The sequence below is a fragment of the Miniopterus schreibersii genome, assembly GCF_964146895.1.
Source record: "Miniopterus schreibersii genome assembly, chromosome: 12".
Classification (NCBI taxonomy): domain Eukaryota; kingdom Metazoa; phylum Chordata; class Mammalia; order Chiroptera; family Miniopteridae; genus Miniopterus; species Miniopterus schreibersii.
The window spans coordinates 47,173,884-47,191,416 of NC_138112.1; the positions used below are offsets into that span (position 1 = coordinate 47,173,884).

Below are 17,533 nucleotides of genomic sequence, written 5' to 3' on the forward strand. Positions count from 1 at the left end.
TGAAACATTAGCTATTGTTGATGGTGGTGCCAGCGGTATTTCCTCTCTGTGACCTCTTCTTCCACTGCTAAGACTCCGTGGCTCAAATGTCAGCTTCCCTTGGTCAAGCCTTTCCTCAGGCTCCGCCACAAAGCTTGTCTGGTCATTCTCTGAGCACAGGATGGCTCAGAGAGCACCCCTGCCATGGGACTCACCGAGCTGTGTGGTACTTTCTCTCTTACCCACTTGTCTCCCCACTAATGTGTGTGTGACCCAAGCACAGGCCTGGGGGGAGTGCGGAGAGAGAGGCCAACAAGCTCCTTCCCCATCTGGGTCTGCAGCTCTCTGCTTCATCTGTAAAGTGGGTATAAAAGTATCTACTTCATAGGATTTCATCCTTCTATGAAGGGTTAATAATTTTAAAATTATTCATGAGTTATTATTTGTCAAATGCTTAGAACAGTGCTAGGCGAATAGTAAGTTGTAAGTATTTGTTAAATAAAACTAAGTAAGAATAAATGACACGAATTCTATATTCTCGGCAGCTGGCAGAGAGTGGGGCCTCCATAGATGTTGGTGGGAAGAATGGGCCCAGGCACATTCTTCCCAGGCCTTCTGGGCTTGCATCCCAGATAGTATGGGTTTGCTTGTCTCTTGTTTTATTACCCTTCATCTTTTCAAAAGACTCATATCTTGCCAACTAGTTGGTAGCATTTGACCCAGTGCTTGGCACAGCTGACCATGCTCCCTTCTCCTGGTTTTCCTGCCTTATTTGCCGCTCCTTCTCCCCTAAAGGTTGGGGTGTCCTGAGTTCTGTCCTGGGTCTTCTCTCCATCTGCACTGTCTCCCTAAGTGACCTCGTCAGTCTCAGGCCTCGAACTACCACTTATACCCCAAGGACTCACTGAGACTTATGTCCAGCACAGACCTGTCCCCCAGTCTCCACACTCCTACAGCTTCTGGCCTTCTCACTCACCTGTTGAAGATCTAACACTTAAAACTGAAAACATTCAAAACGGAGCTCTCAGTTTCCACCACTTCCCACTCTGTCCCCACCAAATCGCTCCTTCTCCCCAAAAGGAGACTCACCCTTGATGCCTCTCTCTCCGCACCCGCAGCCGAGCCACCAGCAAAGCCCATGAGGCCCAGCTTTAACATGCATCCTGGGCTTGGCCGCTGCTCATCCTAGTCCAAGCCCCTGCCTCTGGCCTGGGCTACTTCAGGAGCCTCCTAACTGGATTCTCCTCTTGGCCCTCTCAGTCTGCTCTCTACCAGCAGTCAGAGCAATTCCTTTTAAAAAAATTTATTTATTTTAAATGACCAGTGTGGTGAGTTTCAACAAATTTCTACGCTCATGTGACCACCACTAGAATCTTTTCATCATCTCAGAGTTTCTTCTTCCGTTAGTCCCGCTCCCAGCCCCTTCACAAAAATGTAATCATACAGAACACACTTCTGTGCTCACTGTTTAGCTCAGGAGAATGTTTCTGAGATTCACCTGTGTCGTTGCGTGCAGTAATAGTGTGCCCCTTCCTGTTACTGGGTAATAGTCCACTGCGTAGATATATTGCAATTTGTTCACCTGTTTATCATAATATCTGAGTCTTGTGGACATATATTTTCATTTCCTTGAGTAAATAACTAGGAGTGGAATTGATGGGTGATACAGTAAATGTATATTTAACTTTTATAAGAAACTGTCCACCTATGTATTTTACAATATGGTTGTATCATTTTGTATTCACAGCAGCAATGCATGAGAGCTCTAGTGGTTCCACATCCTCACCAATACTTGTTATTGTCAGTCTTTTCAATTTTAGCCTCTTCTAGAGGATGTAAAATGTTATCTTGTTTTAATATGCATTTCCTTAATGACTAATGCTGTAGAGCATTCGTTTACATACTTATAGGCCCTTTGTATATCTTTTTTGTGAAGTTCATGTTAAAATCTTAGAGCAATTCCTTTTAAATGTAAATCAGTCATGTCAGTCCCCTGCTGGCTTCTCATCACATAACAAATCCCAAAGTCTTGATCATGGACTACCAGGCTTCCACCACCCCTCTGATCCATCTCCCACCACTCTCTGAATTCTTCTCAGAATTCCATAATTCATCTCAGAAGCACCATTGAGCACTTGCCCTTCAGAAAGAAGGCAAGCATCTCCTTGCCTCAGGGCCTTTGCACTTGCTGTTCCCTATCCTGGAATGTTCTTCCATATATATCCCCAACACTCCTTCCCTCACTTCTTTCAGGTCTCTGCTCAAATATCACCTCTTCAGAGAGGCCTTCCTGACTACCCTATACAGAGAGTACAGCTTCATTACTCTCTATCTCCTTATCCCAGTTTATTTTTTCATAGCCTGTATTACTACTTGGCATTGTTTGATACTTTGATTGGCTTACTTGTTAACTGTCCATCTTCCCTACTAGAATGTGCTCCCTAAGAGAGCAGGGACTCTGTTTTGCTATTCAATGGTTAGAACACTGTCTCGCATATACTATGAGCTCAGCCAATATTTATTGCATTCATAAATGAATGAATGAGGAGGAAATCCCTAGAAGGCAGGACCTCTTTCTGACCTTTTTATGTATCTCACCCCACCCCTAGATGCTTGGCCTGGAGCAGGGTACACCACAGATACCCACAGGCAATAAATACTTTTTGAGCAAATGAGTAACCAACTTCCTGCACCGTGCAGATGAATGAGCAGAGGAGCAGCCTTCTTTGCAGAAGCTGGTTCTCAGGGGGAGAAGCCTTAGTCTTTGCTGCCCCCCTTCCCTCTCCTTGGTATCCTGGCTCAAGGCTGTGACCCAGAAGGCCATGTGAATGTTTCTGGTGCTTTTGGGAACCTGCACCAGCCCAGAGGAACAGATTCCTGTTGCTCTGAAGACATCAGTGGGAACAGGGTGGCCATTTACTAAATGGTTACTATGTGTTCAGAGTAGCCAGCACTTGAGTTCCTATTTCATATATCCCGTCCTTTAAGGGAAGCACTACGAACCTCATAACAGAGGAAACTAACACTTGGAGAGATTATGTGGCTTGCCCAAGGTCTCACTGGCAGTAAATTGACAGGATTGAGATTTGACCCTAGTTCTGCATAACGCAGATAATAGACAACAGTAATGGACATTTGTTGAGGACTCACTAAGTGCCAGGGTCAATTTAAGCTCTCTGTATATGTGTAGATCTCATCCGGCACTCACAATAACATTACTAGTTAGATATTACTGTTATCCTCGTTTAAATAGAGAACTGAGGCACAGAGAGGTTAATAGCTGGCTCAAAGTCACACAGCACTTTCCATGACAACATACTACCTTTAATACACTATGGATTTAGATTACAAATCATCCCCAAGGGGTCAATTTGCTGTGGAACACTAAGGAAGGAACATCCAGAAAGCGATCAACAGCAAGGGGTGGATTTCACAGAATACACCTGTGTGCCCCCATCTCTATCCTCGGCCGTTTCTTCCTTTCTCCCTAGTTCCCAGATGATCTCCAGCCTGGGAGGGGAAGGCTGCCGCTGCTTCCGAAGCTGCAGGGCACAAAGTCCAGCCCAGGCCTTGCCCAGCATGGCGCCTGCCCCGCCTGCACACACGGGGCATTAATAGGTAATGACTTGTGAAGAGGAAGAGCAGGGCAGTGGAAACACAGAGGCCTGAGGCCCTCTGAAGGCTGCAGGGCCTGGTGAAGAGGAACAGGGCTAACCCAGAGGCCCGAGGTGGACACTGGGACCCCAGAGGTAATTCTTTCAAAAGAGGCAAAGACTAATACCCCACAGGGAGAAGACAAAAGAAGATCCAACCTTACTTTCAGCCCAGTGCAGGAAAGTAAAATTCCAGCCTGAGTCTTGGGGTGGGGAACTCAAGGTTGTGATCCTTCAAAGTGGGTTGTCTGAAATCTACACTCACCAAATGTCCTCATTGCCAAAATTTCTCCCCTCACACCCCTTCGCAAGAGGGTACACACACTGGTGAACACTCTCTCATGCTCCCTTAACTATTCACCACCACCCCCAGCTATCTCTCACCCCTGGATGCCCAAGGCCTCATTTTTAAAAGACTTTTGCCAGTATGAGTCACCCACTTTGTGCCCCAAGCAAACCTTGGTCCCAATACTCAGCAGCCAGCTGGGGGTACCTACTAGTGTAGGGTCTGCCTCCCTTCCACATGACCAACAATTTGAGGGCAGAGACTGGGTCTGGCACACAAAAGGTACTCAACACATGTTTATTAACTGAATGATTGACCCCTGGCTCCTGGCACTCAGCCCCTGTTGCCCCTGCTCTGGCTGGCTCCTTGGGCTCCCCTGGGCCTCTCTGTGGGGAGAGAGGGGTTAAGTACCCTGATCTTGCCTATCTGAGCTCTGCCCCTTAGGCCTGAGAAGGGAGTTGGCTTGGTCTAAAGACAGGGACCCTCTGGGCTCTGGGAGGGCTGCAGGGCACACAGTTCCTAGTCCCTCAGGCAGGGCCTGTAGGTAGCTCCAGGCACCCCTGGTTTGACCCTTAGGCTCTGAGTCATCCTAAGGCCTGGTGGGGAGGTCCCCTGGGTCTCCTGAATGGTCTTTTCTGGTCTCAGGGCCTCAGCAGCTCTTGCACATCTCTGGAAACTGTTCTGGAAATTCCCTGGGTGAAATCCAGCAGCCTTCAGTGATGGTCTGAATTCCTGACCACCAATGAAGCCCCTCAGCAGGGCCCAAGGGAAGAGATATGGCTTTGCTGGAAAGGTCTGGCTGACTCTCTGGACCACCTCCCTTCTTCCCACTGCCCCCTGGCCAGCACCAGTTCCTCAAATGCTTCTCTTCTTTGGGACCTAAGAAATGCCCTTAAGCAGAGAAGGTGCGGGGCAGTGGGGCTCCCTGAAGGGTGTTGAAGTCAAAAGACAAAGAGAGACATGCAGTTCCCCTACCTCTGAGACACTACCCCAACCCTCTCCACAAGCTTCAACTGAGCTGGGGGCACTAGGAGCTGGGGGATTTGCCCGCTATGGGGCATCTCAGAGAAGTGTCCTGTCTCAGGACACTTGGAATTCCAACTCCAAAGAGGTCCCAGCCCCTGGAGGGCAGAAGCGGAAAGGACACTGAGATCAGTTTAGCAGTTCCTACACCCAGAGTCCCAGTGCTCCTGCCTCATTTTACTGGCACCATCGGGGGTCCCAGCGTACCCAGAGCCCTCAGGTCCAACTGGAAAAGGGAGGGGTCCCGGGTGCTTGGGGCGCCCCTAGCAGCTCTGACCTTGTGCCGAAATTCTCGGGCCACCTTCCGGTCCATGGCTGGGCCAGATCGCGCCGCGTCTGGGTGCAACTCCCTCCTTCGGGTGCCTGGCTGCGGGCGACGGTGCCCCGCGGGGCCCGGGAGCGGTGGGGGCGGGGCCGGCGGGGGCGGGGGGCGGGGCGCGGGCGGGGGCGGGGCGACACCCGCCTGAGCCTCGTCGCCTCTCCCTGAGGCGCCCCGGGGTAAATGGGCTGCAGTGTGCGTACGCGGTGGTGAAGGTGGGTGGGTGTCGCCATTCCAGTCTGTTGGAATGATCCCCAAACACACACCGTTGAGGGAGAGGATCTCTGCAGGCGTGGGGAGGAGGTTTGGGACATTTTTTGTGTGGGGGCCAGAATGCAGAGGTCTGAGACCCGCACATGGGTGGGTAGGGAGCGGGGCAATCTCGCCAGTATTCTCTGGATACACAACTAGAGGCCCCTTCGCCCTCATGAGGCTGTCACCCCTTGCCACACGTCTCACTGTCTGCCTAGCTTCCAGAATAGCCTCCTTCATGGTTTTTTCCCACTAGGAAAAAAATCTTTGATCTGTGAATTTTTGGAGCTGCGTCTTAGTGTAGCCCACAGAGGCCAGGACCAGTGGATGGGAGTGGCCCTCCTCAACCAGCTTCCCCTTCCACCTCCCCTAGCCCACTCCCTCAAACACACCTACACACTCATTCAGTGAAGCAATGACAGTCCGACTTATGGCTGACCTTCACCCGGTCTGACACCCCACCTGATTCATTTGATTCAATTCAACCAAAGTCTGCTCAACTCCAGGACTATTGCTGGGTGCAGAGACAATGATGAACCAAGCCTGGGGCAGACTGAGAGGAAAGAGGGGGCCAGGGAAGCTGTGAGTGAGAACCTTTAATTATGGAGCTTGTGCCTGGACTTAGAGGGTGGGGGCCTGACCTGTTTGCACCACGTTGGGGAAAGGAACAGGAGATGGACAGCAGCCCAAATCAGTGAACTACTTACAATTGTAACTTCAGGAGCACCTAAAGACCCTCTCCTTTGCATTCCACTCCCAATAGCTGAAGTTTTGCCAGCAGGCTATTTTTATTTGGCCTAAATTATTGCTTAGTTTAAGATGTAAATCCCTCCTGAGGAAGAACCTTAAAATATTATCCAAGATCTTGCCTTAGTATTAACTAATAATGTCAGAGATAAGAGGGAAAGACTTGTGGGATTTTCAAAGGTCCAAAATATATCCCCTTCCAATTTACTTTGCTAATTCTCTACATTTCATTACTATATCATATAGATATATTTAGAATCCAGGCAGAGAGGCAACTGCCCTTACAAGAGGGAATGTAGTCCACTGGCACCCCAACCCTTCTTTTACATGAGTATCCCCCCAAAAATCCTTCTTAAAATGCTTCCCTCTTGGTTTTGAGGATAGCTCAAGTCCTGGTTCTCCTCTCTCACGAATGTTCCTTTTCTTTCTTTTTTTTTTTTTTGAATGTTCCTTTTCAAGCTTCCTCAACACAACCCTGCCTTTCCCTAACCGGGCTCCATCCTTAGCTCGCTCCACTTCACCTTCCTGTGTCTGTGCCCATGACTCACTATGCCCATGATTCCAAATTCCCTGTGTGGGAGATAGCTGTGGGTGCTTTATTTATCACCCTAGTCCCAGAACAATGTGTGGTGAGGAACAGATGTCCAACAACTTAGTTGAATGGATGAATGAATGAATGCATCCCAAATCTATACCCCTGTTCAGGGGTCTACTCTGGCCACCATCATCATCATCTCCAAGGCCTGGCATCTAGTTGATGTTCCAACACTTAGTTGGACAAGTGAATGATGCACAGGTTCCCAAGGCTCCCAGGCCCACATTTCCATTTTCAATTTCCTTCTGGACAGGAAATGTACCTTGTTCACAAAATTAAAAGTTGTTTGTTTTTGTTTTTTGGTCAAAGTCTGGCCTTGATGGGACCAATAATATGAGAGTGTGAGGTACTTCTGTCATTAAGTCAGCATTTCCTAAGCTGCTCAAAACTGGGGGTAGGGTGGAGATTGGGGGACTCAGGAGGCTGTAGTGGGGAGTGGCGGGAGCACAGGCTAGTCCTGAGCCCTGGTTCTGCTACTGACCACTGATCACTGAGTGGCATGTTCCATGACCTCTGTGAAAGGAGAGGGGAGGACCAGATTCATACCAGCATCTCTTATCTCCTGTGTAAGGGGCTTCCAAGACCTAAGTTCCTGAGCCAGAGATCTCTGAAGAGACTGCACAGGCTGCCTCCGAGCCCCCTGGGAGACTTAGGGCTGAGCGATCCGAATCCAGCCTTCCCTGGGGAAGGGCAGCCAGTACTAGAAGGGCGAAGGCTGCACTTTGGTCTGGTACCTAAATTATGGTAATAAGCTGGGCAGGCCTGCCACTCTAGCTTGGGGAGGAGCCAAGCGCCTGGGAGGAGGGGCCAAGGGAACCCTGGAGCAAAGAAAGCAAGAAAAACTGCGGCCACCGAGTGGAGGTGTGCCCCAGCCTTCCCTGGGAGAGGCTCTCGGGACCCAGGCCTGCGCTCGGGCTTCCCCGCCCCCGCGCGCTCCTATGGGGACCCGGTCCCCGTGCGCCCCCGTGCCCGTGCTCTGGCTGCTACTCGCTTGCGCCTGGCCGTCCTGGGGTGAGCCGGCAGGGGAGCCCCTTCAGGTGCTGCCTCTAGGTGAGAGGGGTGTGGACTAGGGGAGGCCGGGGCTGGGGGAACGTTTAGGGGAACTGGCCTGGAGGTTGGAGAGAGGAAAGAAAAGGAGAAGATTTAAGGAAGGCCAGAGGGACAGCCAGGGAGAGGGTCTGAGGAGAGGGGCGCAGAAGGAAAGAGAGGCCGGCGATAGCCAGGGGAATGGGTCCCAAGCTGGGCGGAGTGGAAGAGACCCAGTGTAGGAACTACAGAGAACTGGGCGCAGAGAGGGGGAGGAAAGAGGGAGACCCTTGCTGAAGAGTGCCTCGGAGGGGGAGGAAGGGTGTGAGAAGGTGCCAGGGGAGATGTGGGAGACGCTTCCTAGCAGGTGGGGGACAAGTTGTGGGAGGCCCAACAAAGAAAGGCATAACTTGACTTGAGAGGAATTCCCTGTCCCCAGCCGAAGCACCCACACCTCCCAGCAATGCAAAGCTGCAGCCTGAACCAGCCAAGGATCCCGGGTGAGTAGGTGTGAGCTTGTGGCTACCCCACCCACTGTTCCCATCTTTACTCCTGGTGTGAGCGACCCCAGGAGTTATCGAGGAGGGTGGGATGGGCCTGGAGTGGTGGGGGGGGGCATGGCCTTTTCTTATTACCTTGCCCATGTCAGGTTTGTTTCTCACCTAGCCACAGCCATCAGGAGGGAATCCTTGCCATAGGGGACGCGACAACATTGATGGGAGGCCAGGTAAGGGGAGGCCTGGAGAAGGGGGGCTTCATTGGGCAGGGGCTCATTTCTGTCTGGATCTGAGGCTGGTAGGGAGTTCTTAGGTTTCAGGAAGGCTGTCTCTAATTATTCAGAGGGGAGCAAACAAGGTTTCTGGTATGTGTCTGAAGTATGCAAATTCATAAGTCACTTCTTTTCCCATTCTCCTGATCTCTTAGGGCCCTGCAGCCACCTTAGCTATCTATCTATCACCCATCTATTTTTTAACCAAGGTGCTATTAGGAGACAGCTGAGCTTTCCCTCCTTGGTGAAAAGTGGGAAGGTGAGGGCTTAGGAGAGTGGAGTTCTCTTTTCCCTGCCTGGCCTGCTTAAGCCCTAAACCTTTTCAGAGGCCCCTCTCCATGCCCTGAGCAGTGTCCCAGCAGAACAGCCCGGAAAGGGGAGAAAAACTGGGCCGCCTGGTGCGGTTTGCAAGGAAGGGTTAGTTGAGCAGCAGAGCCCTGAGCTGTCATCCTTTGAGTCTTGACCACTCCCCATTGCCCACCCTCCTGGCGTCCTCCCTGCTTTCAGGAGAGATGCTGGTTTGTTTCCTTCCTTTTCCAGACTTCTTTGGGCTCTGGATCAGGTTCTCTTTCTATTCCTGGCCTGCACTTGTCTCCTTCCTACAACCACAGACATGTTACCACCCCACCCGCAGCCAGGTCCCCCAAGCTTCTTGAGCCTCACCTGGTGTACCTTAGGGATCAGGTCTGGGTAGCTCCTTGTATCAGCAGTTTGGGAGCATCGTTTATAAGAGGAAACAATGTTTCTCAAATTCCTGCCCTTTGGAAATAGATACAAAGACCCCAAGGTAGGAAGGGGCATGCTTATTCTCCAACTTGCGGATGATCTGGGGTTTTTATTTCTTGTGTGCACACTTTTCCAGTTCCCAACTTTTAGAATTATGGTAAGACATAGTTTGAGTTGAAAGGTAATGTCTTTATTGATTTTTAGCTGTGGAAAATAAGACAGGTGGATGACTTGCCAGGGCCCCCAGAGAGCAGGTAGAGCTGGGTCTCCTGGTGTACTGACCTGTTTCCTGGAACCACTAATGCCCCACAGAACTCCAGGAATCCCTCTATTTCAGTGAGGGAAATGATCCTTACCAAGTACCTCTTCCCCTGGTGGGCTTCCTTCCTTGCTGAATTCCAAGGTAGGCCTTCCCCTTTCCTTTGGCAAGCATATGGACCAGGCAACCCCAGTAGGATTCTCACATTATGCCTAAGAGCAAGTAGGGGGTTAGAATGGCCCTCTTTTAAGGCGATGGGCGTGGGGTTGGGGGAATGAGGCCATCACCTAGAAAGTGAACCTGGGGACCCTTTGGGGACTTCTGCCTGGAATGCCCTCATTCATAACAGAGGGGAAGTACCTGACCAACACCTGACCACCCTTCATTTCAATGTTGCCCCACTTCTATAGAGCTCAGCCATTCTCAAAGAATTGATGGTATAGAACAGGGGTCCATGAACTTGGGTGGAGAAAAATATATTATTATTTACAAGAACCTCAATCTAAGTGAAATTTAGAATTCTCTTCAATTATTACTATAGGCTACAAACCACAGGAGTGTTCACAAACTGTCGCCAAAGAAATCACAGATATGTCCTATCACCTTACAGTGGTTGACACCTCCAGATCTCACCTATGCTCACTACTTCAAAATTTTGGCAGTGTTAACCTGCTGCTAGGTCTTGCTATTTAATGTTAATAAAAAGTACAAATATTACTAAGTCATGCATTTTATAAAATATTTTTATAACTATATTGCAATATATTTGATTTCCTTTGTAATCTTATGTTTTATTTTAGGTATTTAGAAACATGATTATGAAAAAGGGCCCATAGGCTTCATTAGATTGTCAAAAGTGTTTATAAAAATGGCATAAAAATGATTGAGAACTCCTGATCTACACTGAAGATTAATCATTTGGACAGGATTTAAAATTTTTCTCCAGAAAATGGCCTTGACTCTGCAGCATAGGCTGCCTTACCCTCATAACACCAATTTCAGAGGCCACATCTGAGGTGGAGGTGAGGAGTGGAGAGACACAAAGACCAAGTTTAATTAAGCTCTTCGGGGTCTAGGGGCCCGTGGTGTTGATTGTTTTCCCTGGCTACTTTCTCCTATTTCTTGTGGCCTCTGAGGCCCTGTGAGATCAATTACAACCAGGGTGGGCAGCCTGATTCCTGGGGCTCTGCCTGGGTCTGCAGGGTAAGGAGAGCTGGAGAGGACCCGGAACCAGCCTGGTCAAGGAGGGGCCAGTGACTTCCCAGAGGTTAGCAGGATAGTGACGAGGGAGGGGATGAGTGCCTGGAGATAAGGTGGAGAGACTCAGCCTGACAAGGAGGGGCAAAGAGTTGGGGTTCAGTTCAGGGACCAAGAGTTCTGAATACTTTCTATGTTCCAAGTCCTTTGCTGGAGGCTGGGGATTCAGCCTGGGGATGCTGACAGTGAGGAAGGAAGAGACGTGAGACAAATACCCACAGTGTCATTTGCGGCTTGTTGGCCCTGTGAAGAAGAACATGAGTCCCTGAAGGCAGGGATTTTGTTTTGTTCATTGCACTTGGCCAGGGACTGGGCATAGAGTTCTGGGAAGTTGTACAAATGAGGAGGCTGAGGCTCTGAGAGGGAAGGAGCTTGCTGTGCTCAGAGTCCCAGTGCCAGGTGACATTAGACACTTCAGACTGGAGTTCTGTGAGGTCAGATGTCCAAGTCAGCTAACCATGTGGTGACTGAACACACATAGTGTTTGGGACAGTCCTATTTCAGGTGATTTATATCTCAAGAGACCAAGTGTTGGGGTTTCTGGTCTGGAAAATAGGATTTCTTAGTGTTATCAGTGGGGAGAGGTCACGTCCCCACCTGTTGCTCCTGGACATGGGCTTCTTGCGATATCCCCAGAAAAGGAAATTTCTGAGACTTGCACAGGAGGATGAGGTATTGTAGAAAGCTTTATTTCTGTGGAATCAAACCCCTGAGTTTCCAAGGTCCCATTTCCCTTTGCCCGGCCATAGAAGAAGTGTAGCTGCAGCTTCAGTAAGGCTAGAATTAGAGCCAGTGTCCAGAAATTTTGCTCCATATTAGAGCAGTGTCCAGTCCAATATCAGGCTAGCTTAGTTTGTGTTCCCTATTGCAGTCCATCAGTTCATTGCATGTAGGGTCTGCATGGCCACATGGTTATGCAGCTATGGAGGTAACACAGGCAGGAGCAAAGCCAAAGGAACCAGAGAGCTGAGAGAGCTACGAGTCTAGAGCCAAGAGAGAGCAAACTCCTTTGTTTGGGGGCATTATGTATCACCAAGTTTTTGTGGGCTTGGTTCTACCTCTTCTAGCCAATGATTTCTGTTCCCAGGTTTGATTGACAAGTACTTTTCTTAGGTCACCCCAACTTCACTGTGCCTGTGTCCATCCTCTCCTTTTCCCGGTCCCTTCCCCCAGTAATCTGCAGGGGGTGGGCTTGTGGTTCCCTGGGGAGTGCAAAGTTGCAGCTTCCTGGTGAAGCTGCCCAAATGACATGCCTATAATGTCTGGAGGCCCTTTTGCTCCTTTCCTATTGTTAATATCTAGTTAATTACAACAATATCTGTAGCTCCGCTTTCCCTGTGTCCTCCTCAGATTTGTGGTATCAGGGAGAGTCCTGACTTGGAGCTGAGTTCCAAGGACGGTGGGTGATAATCAGTGAGGCACTGTTTCTGCTGTTGTTGGAAGATCCCAAAAGGAAGGTTGGGGTGAGGGATGGGATGAGATGTTCTCCCTTCCTGGGGTGAGGAGCCTCGCTCTGCCTCATGTGTTTTCTGCGGAGGAACATGTTTGTTCTCAACACAAGGGGGTTTTATGTTGGGCTGTGAAGACACAAAGGTTTACTAGAGAGGGGAAGAGAGAGGGGAGGCTGGGGGGTATTAGAGCATGGAGGGGAGAAGGTGTATTCAGGCCGCTGAGATGCCACTTTGAAGGGTAAAAAAAAACCCCTTTACTCCTCTGGGCCTATGGCAGGCCTGAAGATTCTCCTTTCCATACCTCTCAGAGGTGGGCCGGGGGAGGTGAAGCTGCTGGGACATGGAAGTGTAGGGGGCCTCCCTCCCTCCAGATGATGGACAGGAAAGGCTGTGACCTCTGGGAAGGCTGCCCTTGATCGCATTCTCTTCTGTTTTTAAAAGGAGGCTGAAGCCCTGGACTCCTTGGCCATGTCTTCCTGGGAAAGGCGGCTCCATCGGGCCAAATGTGCACCGTCTTGTAAGTGGTCCTCTCCCTGCGGTCAGCGGGCATGTGTGGGAGGCCCCAGCTGGCAGAGAGGCCTGTGAGGGCAGGATGGGGCCTCCCTTGGGGACTCCTGTGACCTCTTTTCCTTGCACGGGCTTTCTTCCCACTTTCTCCAGCCCCAGCCCCCAACTTCCCCCTGTGCTCTCCTCCCTGGCTGAGGAGAGCTGCTCTCTAGTGTTTTGTTCTCATGACCATGGCCTTGTGGCTTTCCATCCTCACTATCTGACTCCAATGGGTTTGTGCTTCCCTGTTGGTCATTGCTTCCCCCTCCACTATTTCTGTGGCCTCTTTCTGTGTCCTGTGGCATTGCCCTTCATTCTGTTCTGTGTCCCTGGCCTCTCCCCTTCCTTGTCCTTTGTCCTTGGCCCCACCTGTCCTGTATCTGTGGCCCCTCCTCTTACATCACGGCTCCTCTCCTCATCACACTCTGCTCTGCTTTATCTTGTCCTCTGTGGCCTTTCTCTCTGTTGCAATACAAATGTGAGGCCTCTCCTCCTCCTCTGGTTTATGCTGTGGCCTCTGTGCTTACGGAGCTGGGAGGAAGAGCAGTGCTTGAAGATCTCTGGGCATGATCCCTGTTCACCCCATGTGCTCCATAGTCTCAGTTCTGCCTGCCTTGCCTAGAGGCCAGGAACTTTTGGCTGCCAGAGCTGATGATCCAAGTGGGGCTAGCCTGGGGGCCACATGGTGCAGATACTGAAGGCAGGTACCCCTCCCCATCTGTCTGCCAGGGAAAGGGCTGGGCAGCAGCCTGAGGCACCCTGCTTGTGCCCCCATTAAGATTAGCTACTGAGGAACGTTGGGGCTGCCTGGGATGGGCATCTGAGTTCCATGTAGCTCTGGGAGGGCTGAGACTGGGTGCATGAAGGACGTGCTCCATCCTTGGGTCCTGCCAGTCTTGGCTCGAGGGGGAGGTCGGTGCCTTCTGTGTCTCCCTTGTAGACTTGTTCTCCTGCTTCAATGGGGGCGAGTGTGTGCACCCAGCCTTCTGTGACTGCAGACGCTTCAATGCCACTGGGCCACGCTGCCAGATGGGTAGGTCCTGGCTCCATCCTACCCTGCGGGAACCATGGGTACAGGAAAAGTCTGGGGGTCCTGGGCTGTGGAGGAAATGAGGGTGACCCTAACAGGGCTGGAACCCACCAGCCTTTGGCTTGGTACCCACTGCAGCTACACAGAGAGTTCTCTTTTCCTGGCTCAGTGTACAATGCTGGCCCTGAGAGGGATAGCATCTGCCGGGCGTGGGGACAGCACCATGTGGAAACATTTGATGGCCTCTACTACTACCTCTCTGGGAAGGGCAGCTACACACTGGTGGGGCGCCATGAACCTGAGGGACAGACCTTCTCAGTCCAGGTGAGGCCTCCCTTGCCCTGCCTGTCTAGGAAGGCTCCAGGAGGCCCTGGAGGCTAGTGCTCCTTCTGTCTCAGACCTGCAAAGAGGCTGCCCTGGGGGCCATGTCCTGGATGGGCTGGGGTCCTTGACCAATCCTGCCCTCTCTGCCTTGAGGTGTCACACATCAGAGTATTTCATAACTGTCATTTCATGATGGATATGTTATAATTACTTAGACTGATGGGGTGCCACTCATTCATGGATCATGAAATCAACTGTATGAGTCACAAACAGCATAAAAAACCCCAAAGAGAACAAAAAATATAAAAATGCATTACATATTAATGGGGTAAATATTATTTGGTAAAGTTTTCATTTAATTTTATATGTATATAATTTTATTTCTTACTGTGGGTCATGGTCTAAAATGTTTAAGAATTTTTAATTAGACTAAGGTGGCTTTCACAGGTCCTGCTTTTGGTTGAAGTAGTTCAGTCTGCTTAACCACATTTAACATAAACTAGTGGAAGATTCAGGAAGAGTTTCCACTCTTGGAAGGGAAACATTTTCAGACTTTCCTATAATCTCTGGAAGCCTTGGTGTCCCCCACCCCCAAGCCTTAGTTTCTATGGCCTTGAAGGTGTGGATTCTGCCTGAGCAGGGGGAAGAGGAAATGTCTATGTGACAGGCACAGGAGTGACCTCTGGGCCTGTGTGTGCAGGGGAGGGCTAGACTGTGCTCACCAGGGTCGTGGTAGAACTGTATGTTTGTAGTGTGTGCATTGAGAGTACCCTATGAGTAGATCCATGAGGGGTGTGTGTGTGTGTGTGTGTGTGTGTGTGTGTGTGTATGTTTGTTCTGTATGCATGTGAAATGGTATGAGTGTATAACCTTGGCTTTCAATCTGTTGGGATAACCTGGATGGATCAACAAAGAACCCAGAAATGGGGAGACAGCATAATATACTGAAAGAGCCCTGAAATTTGAGCCAGCAGCCCTGGGTTAGAATCCAGGCTGTGAGTGTGACTTTTGTAACTTCACCTCTCTGAGCACCAGTTGCGTCCTCTCTGAAATTCAGATAATCATAGCTCTGACCTCCCTGTGATGTTGTGGGGACTGAGAAAGATCACAGAGGAAAGGTGCCTGGCATGCAGTAGGCAAGCAATCAGCATTTAGCGGAGGCTCAACGGGGGTCACTGGGCCCAGAACTGAAGTTCCTGGCAAGAACACCGCACTCAGGCCTCTGAATCCCCAATCAGGTGCACAATGACCCGCAGTGCGGCTCCTCCCCCTACGCCTGCTCCAGGTCTGTCAGCCTCTTCTTTGCGGGTGAGCAGGAGCTCCGTCTGGCCAAGGAGGTCACCCACGGCGGAGTGAGGTAACCAGAACACCTTCTGCCCTGACCTCTTCTACTCCTGGGAAGTGCTGGTGGGGGGTGGGTGAGCACCTGCCGTTCTCAGGCCTAAAGGAAATTGTTCTCTGGGGCAAACAGCAGAATTTCCACCATGAAGGCAGGAACACACTGGCAGGCCAGCTGGGTGTCCAGTCAGCTGGGTTTGCAAAAAGATGAGTCCCTCGTGATTTTCTGGGACTCTCAGGCCCTGCGGGTTTCCAGGCAGTGGGTTTTTAGGCAAATAGAATTTTCCAGATAGCTTGGAGTGTACTACTAAAGCATGTTTATTTTTCTTCACAATTTGAAGAAAATCTGCCCAGGTGGATAATAATACATAGTTCAAGCCTCCTCAAAGAAGAAACGGCACACTTTCACCCTTTTCTGATGACATAGGGTCCTTTTTCTGGGACATCAGGGGACCACACAAGGAATGAAGACTCTGTTTCCACACTAAATGGGCTGTGGTTCTTTCTGAAATCTTTGTCACTGTCCCTTCCTTACCTTGCTGTCTGCTGTCACTTTGTTGCTAAATGGGCTGTGGTTCTTTCTGAAATCTTTGTCACCATCCTTTCCTTCCCTTGCTGTCTGCTGTCACTTTGTTGCTTAAGGAGAGGTGAGGGTCTTCCTGCAATGACCCTTCACCCCTCTCTCTTTTCTGGCTTCAGACCTGGAAACTGGGTAACCAAGATTTCTGGGCTGAGTATAAACTGAAAGGGCCAGGGCTTTCTCTTGTGGATAAGGGTTGGGTTATGGGTCTTTTGGTACCATTTTGGTTGGTTAGACACTTTTTTGTTTTCCTTTCCTGATTTTCAAGTGGATTGAAAGTTGCCAAATCCCAGATGGGCTAGGAGACCCTATACCAGCAAAACTGGGGAAAGTGGTCCCTGCCTCTTTTCTTCCTTTCCCAGTTGCCTTCTCCCCCAGCTTTTGCTTTTCCCGCTCCTTTCTTGTGCCCCACTAACAGAAAACAAAGTTGCTGGCTGCTTATACCATCTCTCCTGTCTAGGAGAGAGGAGCTAGCAAGTTCAGATTTATCCCTTCCAAGAAAATTGCAGTTTTAAAAAACAATTTTAAAACTCTGGAGACAAAAGAATCTCTCTCTAATGGTGGACTTCCAGGCAGCTGAGGAGTCGAGGAAGGAAAGGGGGACCTCCGATCCCATGGTACCAGTGGCCATGTGAATGAGACAGGTGCTGTGTACATGATGGGCCCTGCAAGTGGATCCTTTGGTGAAGGGACTGGGCTAGTGGAGGTGGTGTGGACACCCTGGAGCTCTGGGCTGTCCCTTGCAGGGTCCAGCTGCCACACGTGATGGGGAGCTTGCATCTGCAGAGGCTTGCTGGCTATGTCCTCGTGCGGCATCAGTCCGCCTTCACGCTGGCCTGGGATGGCGCCTCCGCTGTCTACATCAAGATGAGCCCCGAGTTCCTGGGCTGGACCCATGGGCTGTGTGGGAACAACAATGCCGACCCCCAGGATGACCTGGTGACAAGCTATGGTGAGGTGCAGGGTGGGCGGCCTCCAGTGGATTTTGGTGGAGGACAGGTCAGCCTGAGAGGCGTGGGAGGGCCTTAAGGAAGAACCCTGGGTCATGATACTAAAGACGAGTGGGAGGCCAGGGGCCCCTTCCTCCCAAGTGTGTGACCTCGGGCATGTTCTTAATCACTCAACCTCAGTTTCCTCAGTTTCTCATAGTTATAATGAAAATTCTTACTAGGGCTGTGTGAGGGTTTACTGGGCACTTTGCTGGGTGGGATTAACCCTGTAAGGCATGTGTAGGGGGCTGGGATGGAAGGCCAGACCTCCAAGAAGAGAAAGGGCCCAGCTAGAGCTGAAGATCCCTATGGAGGAGGTGTAAGGGTAAAAGTGAAAAGTGCAGGGCCAAGTCCTGGCCTCCCTGGCCACCCTGGCCCGAAGAA

General features: G+C 50.5%; 2 protein-coding genes across 5 annotated transcripts in view; one reads left to right on the forward strand and one right to left on the reverse strand.

Moving 5' to 3' along the window:
• USH1C (USH1 protein network component harmonin) overlaps positions 1–5,310 on the reverse strand; it is a gene marked incomplete at its 3' end in the record, with an annotated part of 44,555 nt that extends 39,245 nt beyond the window's left edge. For 3 of the 4 annotated variants that reach the window (XM_081155055.1, XM_081155058.1, XM_081155056.1), the window contains exon 1: positions 5,219–5,309. In XM_081155055.1, coding sequence (XP_081011181.1) covers positions 5,219–5,254 — 36 coding nt within the window. In that variant the 5' untranslated portion in view covers positions 5,255–5,309. Of the gene's footprint in view, positions 1–5,218 lie in introns of all 4 variants that reach the window. The other variant, XM_081155057.1, reaches the window with a different exon arrangement.
• A 2,482-nt stretch (positions 5,311–7,792) lies between these two features.
• OTOG (otogelin) overlaps positions 7,793–17,533 on the forward strand; it is a gene marked incomplete at both ends in the record, with an annotated part of 71,189 nt that continues 61,448 nt past the window's right edge. The window contains 8 exons of the mRNA XM_081154863.1: positions 7,793–7,904; positions 8,320–8,380; positions 8,547–8,607; positions 12,784–12,859; positions 13,829–13,921; positions 14,088–14,242; positions 15,481–15,599; positions 16,907–17,112. Of these exons, the coding sequence (XP_081010989.1) occupies positions 7,793–7,904; positions 8,320–8,380; positions 8,547–8,607; positions 12,784–12,859; positions 13,829–13,921; positions 14,088–14,242; positions 15,481–15,599; positions 16,907–17,112 (883 nt within the window). The remainder of the gene's footprint in view (positions 7,905–8,319; positions 8,381–8,546; positions 8,608–12,783; positions 12,860–13,828; positions 13,922–14,087; positions 14,243–15,480; positions 15,600–16,906; positions 17,113–17,533) is intronic.